The sequence below is a fragment of the Fundulus heteroclitus genome, chromosome 20 (assembly GCF_011125445.2).
Source record: "Fundulus heteroclitus isolate FHET01 chromosome 20, MU-UCD_Fhet_4.1, whole genome shotgun sequence".
Taxonomy (NCBI): domain Eukaryota; kingdom Metazoa; phylum Chordata; class Actinopteri; order Cyprinodontiformes; family Fundulidae; genus Fundulus; species Fundulus heteroclitus.
In genome coordinates this window covers 46,994,908-47,013,496 of record NC_046380.1, presented here as the reverse complement: position 1 = coordinate 47,013,496, position 18,589 = coordinate 46,994,908, and the positions used below count along the sequence as shown (strand labels likewise).

Sequence of the window (18,589 nt, the reverse complement as noted above, 5' to 3'; positions counted from 1 at the left end):
CACCACATGATACAGGCCAGAGGGGACAACAAGTAGTATTTCAGGGAGTTGATCGCCCACTTCATGGCTGAGCTCTCCGTTTCTACCGGGTTCTGAGTTTTCCACTTCCTGCAAAAGTACAGCTCCAAGACCAACTATATCTGATTTGGTACAAGTTAAAATCATGAGTGAGGAAAACAGTTTAGTTTGAACTGTAAACCTAACCTTTTTTCTCAATGAGAAACCCGCAGCATGTACAAGAGTAAACACCAGCCTCAAGCTAATCCTCCAGAGGAAACAAGGCTTCATCAACACTTTTCTTTGTTTTCTTTGATATGAATGGCTGCGTCTCAGGTAGATGATATTTCCTTCTGTGGATGGTCAACACTTCCATGCATGCCATGCTGTACTGTTTACATACCCTGTTGTAGACGTGCTGGAGGAGCTGCTGCTTAGCCATTGTGACAGTGGCAGAGAGAAGTTGTCACGGGTTGTCCCCCAGTTCACTGCTTATTCCTACCAAAAAAAAGCATGGACTTTATTTGTTATTATCAAATTACATCATTTAACTCATAATATATTGCGTAAAAAAAACATTTTTCTTAATTAGACAAAAATAAATAAAGGTACAGTTACTTCAAGACTGCTTTGAAAAGATAAATGTTTACTGTCATTACCCAAAAATGTATAGTACTAAAATGAAATGCGTCTACTATTTAATGAAAAGTGCATAGAGATAGTTTTACAGAATAAAATACAGTACATAAATAATTCACATAAATCAGCATTGCACTTGTGGATTGCACATGGGCCCCATCAAAGAAGCGAGGTATTGATTAGAGTTATTGCACTATTGTAAAAACTATTGCCAAATCTATTAGTGCGGGAGCTCAGCACTCTGTACCTGCTATAGCCAGTGTCCTGAGTCTGTACAGTCCCTCAGAGCGCTCCATACCTTCATAAGAAAGTGAGTTCTGAAGATGGAGGCCCATGGACCTCTGAGAAGTGTTAATGCCCACAGCTAAGAACCACACAGCTATGCTGTAAGTCAGCTCACTCTCAGTGAACAATGGATATCTACAGTTGTTGCTTTGTGCACCAGCTGTCATTGGTGTAGAAACATAACCTGCTAACTCCTACCTGTACACAGCACAGAAGGACCAGCAGCTCGGGAAAAGATTCTGCAGTCCACTTGCACCTCAAGAACAAAGGACACACTTTTGATGACAATGATGTCTAGATTATGGACAGGGAGAACAGATAGGATGAAGGAGAGGTGAAAGAAGCCATCTTTGTTAAAAGACGAAAGCCAACACTAAACATAGATGATTGTGCTTCTAACTCCTCAGTGTAACTCTGTCCTCTGACTTACTCCAAAGAGAATACATAAGCGTTGTCATCATGCTTCAGGTGACCAAGTACTCAACGTAGGGTAATGAATTTGCATCTGATTTGAATATGTCTAGGATGATAGACCAAAACAGCAGCGCTCCAACGGCAGGTTGCTCAAGTGCGAGCTGTTAGAATTGACAAACCCCTCGATAGCTGTCGATGTTTTGGGTTTTTTTCTTCAGAAAAACTAAGCAAAGGTCCAGTTGCCTTCAATTTAAGTCTGTTTGCTGTTGCTATTACATAAATAACTAAGAATTTTTACAGGCATTCTTCAGAAAGAGATAGAAAAATAGTCAGAACTAATAGGTAGAAAGGTTAAGCTACATAGTTGGTGATTTTACATAATCAATAAATACAAGCGCATGCAAGACTTTTAAAAGAATGTAACAAAAATTACATTTGTAAATATGTATCCTTTTCTTTCCACCTGATGTCCTGTGTTTTTTGGTCTATCACATAAAATCTCAATAAAATACTTTTGGGTTAATGGTTGTCAAAAGCAGAAAAATATATAATATATATTATCATGGTCTGATAAGTTCAGGGTTGGCTGAAACGAATGTGATCATTTTTGCAATCTAAAATCATGAAATATCTCAAGTGTAAAGAAATATTACACTTACATATCCACATATCATGTGGTATGATAACTTTAGCGACTACTTTTGGTAATAATCAATGTGTGTATAATTGATAAACTGAACAACTAAAAAGGAGTAAAATATAATGTCGCATTGTGCAACTGCTTTACCAATAGGGTGGAAAAATCCCGATCCGCTGGACGGCTCCAGAGGCGATTGCGTACAGAAAGTTCTCCTCCTCCAGTGATGTGTGGAGTTATGGCGTGGTCATGTGGGAAGTAATGTCCTATGGAGAGCGGCCATACTGGAACCTGACGAACAGAGACGTAAGCACTGTTTGTTAAATCAAACATCATTAACAGATCAGGCCTACCAACCTCTATTACTGCTGCTGAAAACTCATAGAGACTTTTGCTGAAACTGTGCAGGTTATTAAGTCTGTGGAGGAGGGCTACAGACTGCCTGCTCCTATGGGCTGCCCTGCTGCTCTGCACACGCTAATGCTGGACTGTTGGCAGAAGGATCGCAATGAGAGGCCGCGCTTCTGCCAGATAGTTACTGTTCTTGACAAGCTAATCCGTAACCCAGATAACCTGAAGTCCATGGACACGCTCTGCAGGTAGGTGGGCAATTTATTCAATCCCCGTTGGATTGTGTAACATGCTAAGGTTACTTTTGATTTAATTTGATCAGACAGTGTGCCAGGATTTCATCAAATATTGGTTTAAGTCATTAGTACATCAAGTTACCAACCACTGCAAAAACACCACTTCCAAGGGTCTAAGAAAATGGTTTTTGGACAATATTAGCTGACAGACTGAAAGTAACTGTTATGCTGCGAGAAGCAGAATAAATCAAGTATCTAGATGTTTTTAACGTGGTGGTGGACTGGAGGGGGCATGTATATCTGATGTAACAAAACTATAATAATTAACTACGTGACTGTTAACATGTCGTTGAAATGCAACATGCATTAAGATTACTTTATGAAATAATCTAAACATTGCCTGATTCCACACTGGATACAAAATGATAGTAATCAGAGGCACAGGCAATGAACGAGGTAAGTGATGCAAGCTGTGTGGTAATCAGGTAATTATTGTAGTCTGTTATAACATTGTTTATTTATTCATTCTGATGATCAATAGAGCATTCCTCAAAAGATGTCAGATTACTAAATTTAGACGCATGCGTCATGACCATCTTGTGGTTGAACAAGCAGAGTAGTACTGCTTGAATAGTTTACTAGTATGAGCCAAATAGTGAACAGATCTGTCCTGAATATGGGCTCAACAACAAAACACCGCTGTGTTCGTATATGCTGGGTGACTCGTGGTCTGATGATCGTGACCATGCAAAGGTAGTTGTTTCCATTGATTTCCCAAAACCCTGAAGGATGTGTTGGTGTTGGACACGGGTTTATGACCGAGAGCAGTTTACTGTGGAGTCTGACCAAAGACACTTTAAAACAGCATAAAATCCATGAGGGATGTTAATGTGAGCTTCAGTGTTGCATACTCTGCTTATTCTAAGCATTTTCTTTAAAGGCACTTGAAACATTCGTGAGTTGGCGATTGCGGTTTCTTGGGTTTTTGAATGTGAAGTTGTTCTTTTGGGCTTCGCTTTTTTTCCAGCAGAACGCCTTTTTCTGGTTATTGCGCCATGCAACAAGAGAACGGGACTCACGCCTCGTCCCCGCGACAACATTTTGACGAGCAGTAAAAGTCCCGCTGTGCTAAATATGTGTGGCATGTGGTGGTTTACTTGTAAGTCGATGTTTCTCTTATAGTGATCTGTTTGTGTGTGAAGGTGAGACGGGATTGGAGTGTCTGATAACAGCAGGATGATTGACTGTTTTTAAGTCTATTTCCTGCTCTATAATAGATCAAAACATAGGTCTGTAATAATACTTCTATTTTTTCTTAGTATCAGCTGTAATTCTCCGTGAATTCAGCGGGTTTCTTCTCCAGCTTTGATCCGTTGTGAGAGAAGAGAGGCCAGCCTCTCCAACCTTTCTACTAATACTGCTTTCTTTCTGCTCATTTTGAGGCCTCAGATTTCAACCGTTGAAGCTCTTCTATGCTGGGTTTCTTGATTGAAGCAGGTTGAAATGAAGCTCCTGGGACGTTGTCATCTTCTAAAATGATTAGTGCTGCGGTTGTTTCCAGTGTAATTTGCTCTCTTCCTGTATGACCAGCCGGGAAACCAGGCTGTCTCAGGAAGAATGTGTTGTCATTTGAGAACTGCCCCATTACATGTAGCAGAAATCCTGAATTGTCTGCTGTCAAACACAGGTGTAGTGGTATAAAATTGCAAACAAAGTTTTTTTCTTAAAGTTTCTTGGCAGATAATGCAAGCAGTCTTGTTCATTTTGCATTAAGCCCATCTCTGATAAATTCCCTGTGCATTAACTAAAACCCTTGCTGGGTTATTGACATTGATCCACAGTAAATCTGGTTGGAGGCTTGAGAGGACACACTGTCTAAAGCTGGTCTTTGCTGAAAATATTCAGAGTATATATGGGGTCTTAATGAGTTGTTATAATCAAGGGTAGTGACAGAAGAGTGTTAGAATATTTTTCCTGTATTAAGCTGTCCAAAGAGGCTCTAATGCAGCCAAACAAACTATTGTCCTTTCTATCATTCTAACTCCTGTTGATTCTGTTTTAGCTACATGCACACATCACAGTTTCCTTTTTACTTCATGTTCACGTTTTACTCCTCTCACTTTCAGTCTTCCTCTTGATCTAATGCTTTGACTTTGTCTAATTTAGCTACTTTTATAGTTTTTTCTCCAGCAACTGAAAGTCCTTCCTTTTTTCCTTTGCTGCAGTTTAAACAGTCCTCCGTTAATGGAGAGAACCGTCCCTGACTTCAGCAGCTGTAACTCAGTAGACGAGTGGCTGGACACCATAAAGATGGGACGTTACAAGGAACACTTTGCAGCTGGGGGCTTTCACACTTTGGGGCACGTCGTCGGCATGAAGCAAGGGTGAGTTGTCATTGCAATGGAGAGTGATAAAAACAAAGAGGTAATCCTTAGCTGTTAATATAAGTTTACTGCAACCCTCAGAACGTAAATATAAGGAGATTTGAGACTGGAAATTACAACACATAGGCTTTAAACAGACACAGACAATCTAAAGATAAAAGCAATGTTAATCATGCATTAAGAGTTAAGGACAACTGATAAATTCTATTGAAAATTCTATTGAAATATTAAAAACATGCTATTTTAAAATCCTGAGCCAAACCAGTTATTCACACTACGAATAGCTATGATTCTACAGATCACTATCCACAGTCTTAAAGCCTAGACACGCCAAACCATCCGATCCAATGGACAGATCCATACAGATTTCTTCCTGACCTACTGGCTTTGTAGAGGATCCCTCGATGAATCACTGGACTGGCGAGATTAAGTATTTACTTGAGAGCGTGTTCCGCAAATTCCAAAAAATTCTGCCAGCATAAGCAAGCCAGGCAGTAAGCATAAAGCTGCAACTGCTGCATGAACAAGCTCATATAAGATCACTATTTTCCTTCTTATCTGTTAATTTATTGAGCTGTGTGTTTTCTGGGACAGATCTGTATGGGGACCTTTCTTGAAATTGCGTACCATTTACCTTGTGATTCAATTCAATTCAATTTTATTTATATAGCGCCAATTCATGAAACATGTCATCTCAAGGCACTTTACAAAGTCAAATCAATCATATTATACAGATTGGGTCAGATTATACAGATTGGTCAAAAATGTCCTATATAAGGAAACCAGTTGATTGCTTCAAAGTCCCGACAAGCAGCATTCACTCCTGGAGAAGCGTAGAGCCACAGGGAGAGTCGTCTGCATTGTTGATGGCTTTGCAGCAATCCCTCATACTGAGCAAGCATGAAGCGACAGTGGGAAGAAAAACTCCCCATTAACGGGAAGGAAAAACCTCCGGCAGAACCGGGCTCAGTATGAACGGTCATCTGCCTCGACCGACTGGGTGTTACAGAAGACAGAACAGAGACACAACAAGAGAAACAAACAAGCACAGAAGCACACATTGATCTAGTAATCTGTTCTACATTAGATGGTAGTAGCGGGTGAGCCGTCTTCTCTGGATGATGTCACAGTTAACAGAACGCCAGACCAGGTGTACCTACTATGAAGAGAAAAGAGAGAGAACAGAAAGGTAAAAGATGAAATGACGACAGTCATTTCAATGTAATACAATGCAAAACTGGAGAACAGTAGAAATCAGTAGAGAGAGAGAAATAGACCCTGATGTCCTCCAGCAGCCTAAGCCTATAGCAGCATAACTATAGAGGTAGATCAGGGTAACATGAGCCACTCTAACTATAAGCTTTGTCACAAAGGAAAGTTTTAAGATTAATCTTAAAAGTAGACGGGGTGTCTGCCTCACGGACCAAAACTGGGAGTTGGTTCCACAGGAGAGGAGCCTGATAGCTAAAGGATCTGCCTCCCATTCTACTTTTAGAGACTCTAGGAACCACCAGCAGACCTGCAGTCTGAGAGCGAAGTGCTCTGTTAGGAACATACGGGGTAATCAGAGCTCTGATATATGATGGAGTTTGATTATTAAGGGCTTTATACGTTAGAAGGAGAATTTTAATTTGGAGATTTTATTTTGTATTTTCCCCAAAGTGGATGTGTTTTATTTTGCCAAAGTCTATCGTCCTGTCTGACTCATGGATTTTCTATAAAATGACTGTGCAGCACCGACCAAGACAGAGCAGATGTCTACCTTGGTCGGAGCTATGCAGATACAGTTGCAAAGAACTGCATGTGGTCTGCCCAACCTCATTCACTTCAACCAGATCTAATTGCTACGATGTCATTTTCGTGTGTCTTGGCTTTTACGAACTTAGAATTGTTTGTTCTATGCCAACCTACAGAGGAACTAATACGGATAACTTGTGGGATGTGCAGCTGTACTGCTAGTTTTCCTTTCTGATAAACCAAGTAAAGTCAGTGTCAGAGGGTCGATCAGGATCCAGGAGACAGGCATGGTCATGCATCTAAAGTCAGAACAAGGTAGACAAACCCGAAGGCCAGTGAATGATTGCTGGACGAGAAACAGAATCATAGTTGTGGTTCTTGATAAAAGTCCAACAAGGGTATGGAAAAGCAGGGAAATCCAAAAAAAACATGGGGGGGGACAAAATGATATTTCCTTATGTGAATGGCCAACACTTCCATGCATGGCATGCTGTACTGTTTACATATGCTGTTGTGCACGTGCTGAAGAAGCTGCTGCTCAGCACCTCATTGTGCCAGTGGCAGAGAAAGGTCGTCACAGCTTGTCCACAGCTTGTCCCCAGCTTGTCCCCAGTTTGTCCCCAGCTTGTCCACAGCTTGTCCCCAGCTTGTCCCCAGCTTGTCCCCAGCTTGTCCCCAGCTTGTCCCCAGCTTGTCCCCAGTTTGTCCCCAGCTTGTCCCCAGCTTGTCCCCAGCTTGTCCCCAGCTTGTCCTCAGCTTGTCCACAGCTTGCTGCTTTGTGCCACTATCCTGGAATAAAGGGGAAAAGAACTGGACTGTTGCTCAGTGGCCCCAAGTTTATTTTCAGATGAAAGTAAAGTTTGCTCTTCATTTGGAAATCAGGTCCCAGAGTCTGGAAGAAGAGTGGAGAGGGTCAGAGTCCGGGTGGCTTGAGGTCCACAGTCAACCATGAAATGTTTGACTGCTGCATACTTCCTTCTGCTGAGCTTTAAGGAGATGCTGAATTCATTCTCCAATAGGACTTGGTACTGACCCATACTTCCCAAAGGTACTAGAAGATATGTGCAACACCTGGCCCTGGTGTTACTGTGGTTGGTTGCCCAGCAAACAGGTGTGGCCAGGACCACGTAGAGAATCTATGCAGTATTGTCAAGAAGAAGATGAGAGACACCATAATCAACAATGCAGTTGACCTGAATGCTCCTAACAAAGCCACCTGGGCTTCCAGTACACCTCAGCAGAACTACATTCTAATTGCCTCCATGCCACACCTCAGTGACACAGCAATTTATGGAAAAGGAGCCAAAACGAGGTATTGAGTAGATTAAGATGAAAACCCGTCTCGGAGGCCTGATATTTGTTTGAATTTTCATAAACTGTAAACCATAAGCATATAAATAAAAAGAAATGAAGCCCTTAAACATTTCACTCTGTATAATAATTCTATGTAGTATTTTGACATTCACTTTTTGATATAAGAGACAAAAGATATTTAACTTTTTCAAAAAATTCTAATTTTCTTAGATTCACCTTTACATGGACATTGCTTCTTGTTTGTTGTAAGGGTAAATTTTAGCTATTTAAATCATGAATAGAAAAACCACTGAAAACTAAATGTGCCATCTTGTTTTGTTGAGGGTGAACTATAGGTTACATAAGTTTGAATGGTTTTCAGTCTTAGTCAAGTCACCTTGTTTAAATATAACCTTATGGATAACAATAATTAAGCAGAAAACCTCCCAAAAGAAAGCAACATTTCTGGGTCTCAAGAAATTCTAGAACATATGAGGGGTAGAAACGATAAGAAATCTATAAAGGTGCAACTGCTTTTTCACAACACTGTATTTGCTACTATGGATTGCTAAAATGAATTGTTTTTATGTCACCCAGGGACATCCAGAGGCTCGGCGTTACACTGATGGGTCATCAGAAGAAGATCATGACCAGTGTCCAACTAATGAGGGCGCAAGTCCTCAACAAGAGTGTTCCGTCGGTCCACGTATAACTCCAAAGCTGAGGTTTCTAACTGCATTAGAGACCAAGCCTTTTGTAAGATCAAGAAATACTCCTTAAGAAACAAAAACAGATAAATGGGAGAAGAAGATAACTAGGAACTTTACAACATTTTTACTTGAGAATTTAAGAACAAAATGTAAAAGGATCGCTTATGGAACAAGGAAACGTTTCATCTTTGGGACCTACTTTTCGTTTTTTTCTTCCTACTGAATTAAATTTTATCTCTTGTTTAAAATTGAAAAGACTGCCTTAATTATGACATGATATTTTAAGTTTGTTGTCTACAATGAAGAAATTATTTATCGTGAATATATCATGATTTATAGTCCCAGGGACGAGTCCATGGTGATGTAGCAGGGGGCGTATTTTTAAATATTCTGATGACACTGTAGAAAGGCAGCAATAACTTTAAAACAATATGCTTCTAAATGACACAAGCAAGGAAACATGGGTGGAACATGAGATAAGGCTAACTTGTGCTGCCGGATCATCTCCAGCTGTGGAAAAGACCGACTTCAGCCCAGTCCTGTCCACTCTGCTTCTGCCGTACTGGAGTGACCCCTGGAGATCCTGAGCCTCTGGCCAGTCTGCAGCTGCATGGCGCACAACTACTCTACTTGGAAGATGTGTATAACCCAATTATAGTGCACTTTATTTTACAATCTTTCTGTCTTTAAAAGCCTTTGCAGTTGAGACAGATTTCCACAAATGAATGCACAATGACAACTAAAGAATTTGGAGATCCATCATATCTTTATTTACCAGACAAAAATAAGCAAATCTAGAAGTTAAAGTCTGAAACACTCGGTCAGTTGGGAGATGCTTGTTCATTGTTGTGTAACATGGAATGCACAGAGAAATCTGTGGCCGTCTTGCTGAATAGAGGATTTCAAGTCTACCTCATATGCTTAGTAGGAGACAGATCTGGACTGCAGGCAGGCCAGTCAAGCACAACTTGCTTATCTGTAATTTTGCGACGGAAATAACCATGAAATTCCTGAGAAAAGGCATTGTCTTGATTTTAGTATGTTTTCAAATATCCAGTATCAATATCTGTATCATTCTGGTTTTCATAAATCCCCGTTATTCAATGTTGTGCCATCCCATAATAATTGAGATTTGGATTTGGACTTTTCACGCCTTTTTAAACGCCTTTTTAAACATGCTGTGTCTGATTCAGATGCAAAGAGAAATAGTGTGAACAATCCTTTACATCGAGCATCAAGAATTCATGCTGAACATTAGCATTTCAGCTCCTGGATTTTTATTCTAATAAACACATACGCAGTAGCAACATCACACAATGACTGTCATCTGAGTGACAAAAAAGACATAACCAAGTATTCTGATGCTTTAACATTACATATATAGTGAATACGCAATATATCCAAAAGTATTCACACACTAATACACAGGAAAGAAATTCAAGATTTCCAACCCTTTTCCTGACCACACATGTACAAAGTCAAGCTGCTATGCATGCAGAATGCATGCTTTTTGCCCAGAGGTGGAGAACGTTCTCCAGAGCTAGTGGTTTCGGACCTTCAAATTCCATGTTACTTTCAGATTAGATCAAAAAGAGTGCATAGAGAGCTTGATGTAATTAAAAAGGCCAAGCAGCACCGGCTGCAGTGGTGTAAAGCACACCACCCATGGACTAAAACAGACTCTCTCCATCTGGCAAATCAATCACCTTGGCAGTTGTCTGAAAAACAGCACTTCTGTTTTTTTTTTTACTGTATCGAGGGAAATGTGGTTAAGAGAACATTTTATGGTGTGGGGCTATTTTCCAGGGTTCGGCCGGGCTGAGCTGGGCCCTGATGTTCCAGTGAAAGGAACTCTTCATACTTTAACATACCATGAGATTTTTAATGGTTTTCAGGGAGTGCTGACCTCAACCTAACAGAACACCTTTGCAAAATGAGCCCAGAGACTTAAAGCCAGACCTTCTCATTTAACATCCATGCCTGACCTCACTAATGTACTTCTGGAAAAATGATTACGACTCCGTAAACACATATGACACGATTATAGCAGCAAAAGGTGGGCTGGTGGCATATTAAAAACTATGAATATAGAAAGGGATGGTCACTCTAACTGATATGTGTGTGTTGATAGATGAGTAGCTACTTTTGGCAGTATAGGTTATTGGGTTCACAGTGGTCCTGTTTCTTAAATTTGGAGGCCAAAAGCAAGCAACAAAGCAATCTGAGGCAAACAAACGGCGCTATTCTCTGTGTTTCAACAATGTCCTCTGACAGTTCAGCTTCTGTGGCCGCACTAATCTATGTTACTGTTGACATATTTCAAGTGGTAGGAATACTGATTAATAATTTAAGTCTTACAATATATATTATATTATATTATATTTGTAATCGGTACAGACAGGAGATGATACATGGTTATCACTGTGTAGATTGTTGTAGAGCTTTCAACGCATAAATAACTAAAGCGTAATTTTACTTTATAATTAGATTAAAACAAAAACTGAGAAAACTTTGGAAGTAAATACAACAGAACTGTAGGATTAAGCCTAGTGTAAAATGTGTTGTGAAAGCTCCTATTATGGAAAATGGAATGCAGTTCTACTGTTGTTTTTTATGTTTGACCTCTGGAGGATGCTCCTTTCATATCGCAACATGACATTCTCACTTTTCATCAACATGTTTTGATCGTAGACTTTTCTCAATGGTTACTTCTCTATTTTATAAGAAATAATTTCTATGCCTCTCTTCCAATTGTCTTTGGAGTGTAATAGTTCAAAAAAAGAAAATTATACTTACTCTAGATTTTCTAGATTAAGTATAATTTTTGTTTTATTGTAAATACAATTGAATGTGTTTTCTTTATAGTTTTGTCTGGCAAATAAAGGCTAAAATAAGTCAATTACAGATTAGGTTTTGTTCAATTTTGAAAAACCTTTGAAAACAAGGTCTGTATATAAATTCTTATATTTTATATTCAATATACAAACATACATTACAATGTGTTTAAAAAGCACATTGTTTGACAATGTTCACCATTTTTATGGAATACATTTTTGAAGTGATGCATTTTTTATTAGAACAACATATTCCATTGTGGAATAAATTAAATGTAAGAATATTTTAATGAAATATGTTTTCCTTCACTAGAGAACAATAGTTGTATAGTGCAGAAAATGTTGACGGGGCAGCATGGTGGCACAGCTGGTAGCACCATTGCCTTACAGCAAGAATGTCCTGAGTTTGAGTCCTCTGTGGCTTTTGGCTGGAGTTTGCATGTTCTCCACTGTGTGTGCATGGGTTCCCTCTGGGTAATTAAGTTTTTTTTTTTTCCTAATGTCCAAAAATATGCATGTAATTGGTCTTTCTAAAATGCCTTTTGAGTGAATGTGTGTGTGTGGGTAATTGTGACATATTGATGATTTGTCTAAGATGTTAAATCCTTCCCACCCACTGTGCTGTAAAATACATCTTTGTTCCCTTACAGATTTTTTCCAGGATTTATTAGTCACTTCTCAGATCACTAAACACATTTTGATATTAGATAAAGATAGCAACTGATAAAATACATAAAGTGATTTTCAAATAATAATGAGAATTCATTATTTTAATTCAATTTCAATGTATTTATTTATATAGCGCCAAATCATGAAACATGTCAACTCAAGGCACTTTACAAAGTCAAGTTCAATCATATTATACAGATTGGGTCAGATTATACAGATTGGTCAAAAATGTCCTATATAAGGAAACCAGTTGATTGCATCAAAGTCCCGACAAGCAGCATTCACTCCTGGGGAACCGTAGAGCCACAGGGAGAGTCGTCTGCATTGTCCATGGCTTTGCTGCAATCCCTCATACTGAGCAAGCATGAAGCGACAGTGGGAAGAAAAACCACCCATTAGCGGGAAGGAAAAACCTCTGGCAGAACCGGGCTCAGTATGAACGGTCATCTGCCTCGACCGACTGGGGTTACAGAAGACAGAACAGAGACACAACAAGAGAGACAAAAAAGCACAGAAGCACACATTGATCTAGTAATCTGTTCTACATTAGATGGTAGTAGCAGGTGATCTGTCTTCTCTGGATGATGTCACAGTTAACAGAACGTCAGACCAGGTGTACCTACTATGAAGAGAAAAGAGAGAGAACAGAAAGTTAAAGCAGAAATGACAACACATAATGCATAATTGAAGAACATTTTTAATTTTAAGAAGGAAATAGGCTGTCCACACCAACCTGGACCTATATGAAAATGTATTGGCCCTTAAACCTAACAGCTAATTGTGCCAGCCATGATGAGAACCCCTGCAATGAGGCATAAACAATAATTGGCAATCTTTTACGTTACTAAGGATGAATTTCACCCACTGTTTTTGTGGTTGTCTGTTTTGCTTTTTGTAGAAAGAAGAGATGGAGTGTATTCAATTGCATTTTATTTATATAGCGCTACATCAAAACATGTCACATCAAGGCACTTTACAAAGTCAATTGAATCAAATTACACAGACAAATTGGGCAAAAGGTTTCCTATCTAAAAAAAACAGCAGATTGCATCAATTCAAGCATGAACATCTAGTTTTGGAATGTATATGGGATTCAGCTTTAGACTTTGACTTGGCTATCCAAACCTTAGATATTTTAGGCAATCCAGAGATGGACTTAATGGTGGATTTTGAATCATTGCCTTGCTGCATAACCCCAGTGCACTAGAGATTAAGATCATAAACTAATAGATGGGCATTGACACAGAACATAATTCATGATTTCATCTGCAGTGGAATGTCATCCAGCAGAACAAAGCCCAAACTGGACCTTCTGTGGGACGTTCTATTTCAGAAATACTGTTTTGGTTTTACACCAAATGTAATAGAACCCAGACCTTTCAGAGATTTCCACTTTTGTTTTCCATCAATATGTAGTTTGATACTAAAGCATGTGAAGTCAGTTTCCATGATTAAAAAATAAGATAGACTGGACAAAAGGGGTGTCCATGCTTCCACGAGTTCCAAGGCCCAAACCACTGCATTCGAAACAGAACACTAAGCCCTTATCTTGTATTTCTCAAACATCTTAGGGATTTCCAAGTTTCACCTGTAAGAGTGAACCATTAGTTCCGCTTGCATAATTTTTTATGTGGAACATTTGCAGGGAGGGTTTAGAGCAAGGGTCACCAACACGGTGCCCCTAAAGAACAAATGTGGTGGCCATGAGCCTGCTCTAAATATAGAACAACCAACCACAAAGCTGTTTAATTTTATTATAGTGCTCTTCCCTTTTAATCACTCTTCCATTTATATAGATTGAAAAATGATAATATCTAAAAAGCATAAAAATATGCTTATTTTCCACAGTGTTAAGGGGAACTTTGACTCTTCTAGTTCAAAGGACAGTACAGGCAGGCCTTGGTATGACATGGTAGCAATGAAGTAGCTCTCAGTTTAAAAATGGCTGGTGACTTCTGGTTTAGAGGAAGAACCCTTTCTGCTGGACAGGACAGGCATAACATTTCTTCCTTACACTTAATTACAGAAGTGAGATTTGGGAAGACCAGTATTTTTCATCAATGTCATTATGAAAAAACAGATCTTTAAAAAAAAACAGTACCTACCAGGAAAATCCGATTCTTGGATCAATGCCTGGAAAAATAATTTGGTTGGTTTGGATGGTCAAGGTTGTCCATAATTTTCTTGGTTTTATAAAGAATCCTTCTTTGCATTATCATCTCCAGAGGATCTACAGTTGATCCCAGAACAGAACCAGCCTTCTTTATCAGGTTGTTGAGCCTTTTTAGGTCCCTGGCTCTGATGCTGCTGCCCCAACAGATGACGGCAGAGGAGATGACTCTCAGCAACAGACTTAGAGAAAATATGCAGCATCTTGTTGCAAACCTTCAAGGATCTTAGCTTCCTCAAGAAGTACAGTCTGCTCAGTCCCTTCTTATAGACAGCTTCATTATTGCGTCTCCAGTCCAGTGTGTTGTCCAGATGAACATCGAGGTATTTATATTCCTCAACCACCTCCACTTCTTCTCCCATGATGGAGAAACAGGGTTTGAGCTAACCCTGTTTCTCCTGAAAGCTACAATCATGATGATTGTTTCCACACCATAACACAAAGCAGTCCACTAGCTCCCTGTCCTCAGCTTCTTGTCCATCTCTGATACACCCATCCACTGCAGAATTGTAATATTTCTGTAGATGGCAGAAGCTGGACTTGTGCTGGAAGTCTGAAGTATACAGGGTGAAAAAGGCCTAAAATTAAGACCAATAGGTCAAATAGTAAATATTTGTTGCCCCATAATAAAAATGATAAACTGTATAGTATGAAATGACAGAAATGCTAATAGGATAAAATTGGTGAGTCCTTAAATAGAAAAACTAGATAAATTGTTTTGGTAAAATTGATGGCTTGAGTTTATGTGACCTACAAGAGACACACATTACTGCATCAGTTCTTCTCAACATCAAGACTACTACACAGTCCCCCGTACATGATATAAATAAAAAATGTAAATGTGTAAACATAATAAAGGCAGGCTGGTTTTTATAAATGATTGTATGGAGGATGCTCTGAAGCCTGAGAAGCATTAAGTCTTATGAGTGAAATGGGTCAGGATGTAGCACAATCAAATGTGTTGTCCTGATGCGTCTCAGTAATCCAGGTGGGAAAGAAACAGAGTAGGTCCTCTGGGTGGGTTCCTCTTTGTTGAAACTTTCCTCCCCTTTCAAACCAGCATTGCTCTCTATCTACCATCCACCATCTTCATCCCTAAAAGAGTGTCTGCAGATGAGTGTAAAGCACAGAACCTTGGCCTGAGGATGTTGCTCTTCTGTGCTGGGCAGTACTGTTTTGCTCCCCCCATGTATACCTGGTCACTTAACAGCATACACAGCATTGCTCTATTTGTGCTGGGGACCACATCTGTAGGGTCAACCAGTCTTTGCAGTGATGCATTTTGGGGTTTCTTTTGAAATCCACTGACATGTTTAGAAAATAAACGGCTCAGGTTAATTGAATCACATGGATTATATCATGACAATGATGAACGTCTCAGAGAATGGAGGAAGGGAGCCTGAGTTGTAGGATTCAGATTCAATTCAATGAAAAATGATTTTATTATTCCAAAAGGGAAATTAGATGCTCAAATATAATGCTTTTGTGTTTGGGTTGCATGTTTCCTCCTGGCTGTTCTTCATGTGTTAGCAGACTTTTAAATGTCCAACAGCAGCTCATAATTTTGCTTATTTAATGTTCTGGTGGGGGTGGCATTATCCACACAAAGGTTTATATAGTCAGTCACACAATGGGTCGTGGCCCTGCTGTCCTCTCCATGTGGCAGGCACAGTGCAGCTGAGTCTGTTGCTTCCTGTCTGTCTTCTGTTGATTTGTGGGCTGGCTGGCTGTTTTCCACTCTCTGCTCCGCTCTGCTACCTTACACTAAATTAGTGGAGCAGCTTTACCCGTGCTGTCCTGTATGATTTTCACATGTGGCTGTGCCTTTAAGTACCTGCCTCTCTCAGCCAGTAGCTGCCAGATTGTCGTCAAGCCTTAGTGTGAGTTGCTGTCCAACGTTTGAGTGCATTGCCTGATCTGACCTGGTTTTGGGTTTTGTATTCCGTTTGCCTTGTCCGCTCTGGATACTGCAACAGCTCTTTCAATCTGGACATGACTAAGGATAGTTCTCTCAACCACTATTCCTGCTCTACCCTCTGGATCTTTTCTGCCTGTCTGTTACCTGCTACTATGTGCATGACCCAGTTTGTCTCTTGAACTTGCTCTCAGTCCCCAGCCCATTCAGCCAATATATCTTACAGTTAGCAGTCTGCTGGCAGGTCTGGTTGTACCCTGCTTCTTTCTGGATTTTAGTTTGCCTGCACCAACTTTTGTTTTTTGTTTGATTTGTTTTCTATATATAATAAACCTTTAAGGTTCAACACTTTTTTCTGGTTCTCTGAGTTACTGAACATTACATCTTCAGCTTGCTTTGACCATTTTCTCACAGTTCTTTTTCTTGCAGGTTGCCATTCACTAGAGCAGTTGACAAACTGTGGAAAAGTTGAAAGTGTACCAGAGTGTGAGGCGTGATTAAAATCACCAGATATTACCACAAACACATTGGGGTGTTGTGTCTGTAGTTTAGCAACAACTGAGCTGATGACATCACATGTAGTGTCGGCAGTAGCAGATGGTGGAATATAGGCCGTTGTAAAATAACACTGGTAAACTCTCAATGTAAATCGAATGGATAAAATCTCACTGTTAACACGACACCACCTCTTGTTCAAAAACACAGTCAATCCACCACCTTTGCTCTTGCCAACCTTCTTTAAATCTCTGTCTCCTCATATGGTCAGAGAGCCTGGCAGAGGGACGCTAGAGTTTGGGATATGAAACCGTAGCAATGTTTCAGGGAAACACATAATACTGCATTCCTGATATTCTGTCTCGGTCCTAGTTATGGCTTGGATTTGCTTGAGATTAATAGTATCAAAATATACATTTATCACTGATTTGGGAGTAGCCTAAAGTTGGTAATTGAATTTACCATATATTTAGATTTATTTTAGAGCTTTTAAACAAATTACCTAGCATTTTATCACATCACATCATGTATAAAGAACATAGCCTTATTTTTATACTCGGTCAAATGAGTTACGAGTAGGGTTGTCAAAATAATCAATATTTTGGGGCGCGCTTGTGGCGCAGCAGGTAGCACAGCGCGAGCCATATACAGAGGCCTTAGTCCTCAACGCGGTCGACCCGGGTTCGAATCCAACCCGCGGTCCTTTGCCGCATGTCTCACCCCCCTTCCTGTCAGCCTACTGTAATAACAAGCGAGCCACTGGTGCCCAAAAAAAAATAAAAATAAAAAATCAAAATTTTGATATTATCAATGCAATAAAAAACACGTAAAGGGATCCACGATTAGTTGTAACAATAGACTTTATTTGATAAATATCTATTTTAGATGTAAAAACAAAACAGTAAAAATACTGTAAGATGTTTAGTTTTTAATTCAATTCAGTGTATATAATTAAGATTATCAAAACCGTCATCTCAAGGCACTTTACAAAGTCAAATTCAATCAAAAGGTTTCCTCTCTAAGGAAACCCAGCAGGTTGCATCAAGTCTCTCCAAGCAGCATTCACTCCACCTGAAAGAGCGTAGAGCCACAGTGGACAGTCGTCTGCATTGTTGATGGCTTTGCAGCAATCCCTCATACTGAGCATGCATGAAGCGACAGTGGAGAGGAAAACTGCCCTTTAACAGGAAAGCAAACCCTCCAGCAGAACAAGTCTCAGTGTGAACGCTCATCTGCCTCAAGCGACTGGGGGTCAGAGAAGACAGAGCAGAGACACAGAAAGCTCAGAAGCTCACATTGACCCAGGAGTACTTTCTATGTTAGAGGGAAATGGCAGATGATCTGCACCCCCATGGATGTGTCGCAGCTAACAGAACGCCAGATTAGGTGTACCTGCTATAAAGTGAAAAAAGAAAGAGAACAAAAAGTTAAAAGTTGAAATAACAACAAACAAAAAAATTAGGGAGTAGTTGGAAAACTCAGTAGACTGAGAAACACTGATCTTAATGTCCTCCAGCAGCCTAAGCCTATTATAAATTTTAATAATATATTGTCACATGGACATCGCCATGTTGTTTATGCTGCAGTGCATTCTGGGTAAATGACATGATAGGTCCTTCAGTGCTAAGTTTATCTAGCCAAAACAGCAATAAGTAACCTTAAACCTTTTCAGTTTTAATGTTGATGACAAAGTAATAATAATAATAATAATAATAATAATAATAATAATAATAATAATAATAATTTATTATTATTAATTAATTAATTAAAATATGAATGACACATAGGGCTGTGTGATCATTGTGAGTAGTGCTCTGTGTCTG

At 39.6% G+C, this 18,589-nt stretch overlaps 1 protein-coding gene across 4 annotated transcripts in view; it reads left to right on the top strand.

The window, feature by feature from the left end:
* The window catches only part of epha8 (eph receptor A8), a 348,864-nt gene extending 336,700 nt beyond the window's left edge, over positions 1–12,164 (top strand). For all 4 annotated transcript variants that reach the window (XM_036151370.1, XM_036151369.1, XM_036151372.1 and 1 more), the window contains exons 17-20: positions 2,129–2,278; positions 2,381–2,571; positions 4,785–4,943; positions 8,571–12,164. In XM_036151370.1, the coding sequence (XP_036007263.1) occupies positions 2,129–2,278; positions 2,381–2,571; positions 4,785–4,943; positions 8,571–8,685 (615 nt within the window). In that variant the 3' untranslated portion in view covers positions 8,686–12,164. The remainder of the gene's footprint in view (positions 1–2,128; positions 2,279–2,380; positions 2,572–4,784; positions 4,944–8,570) is intronic.
* Positions 12,165–18,589: the final 6,425 nt, after the last annotated feature.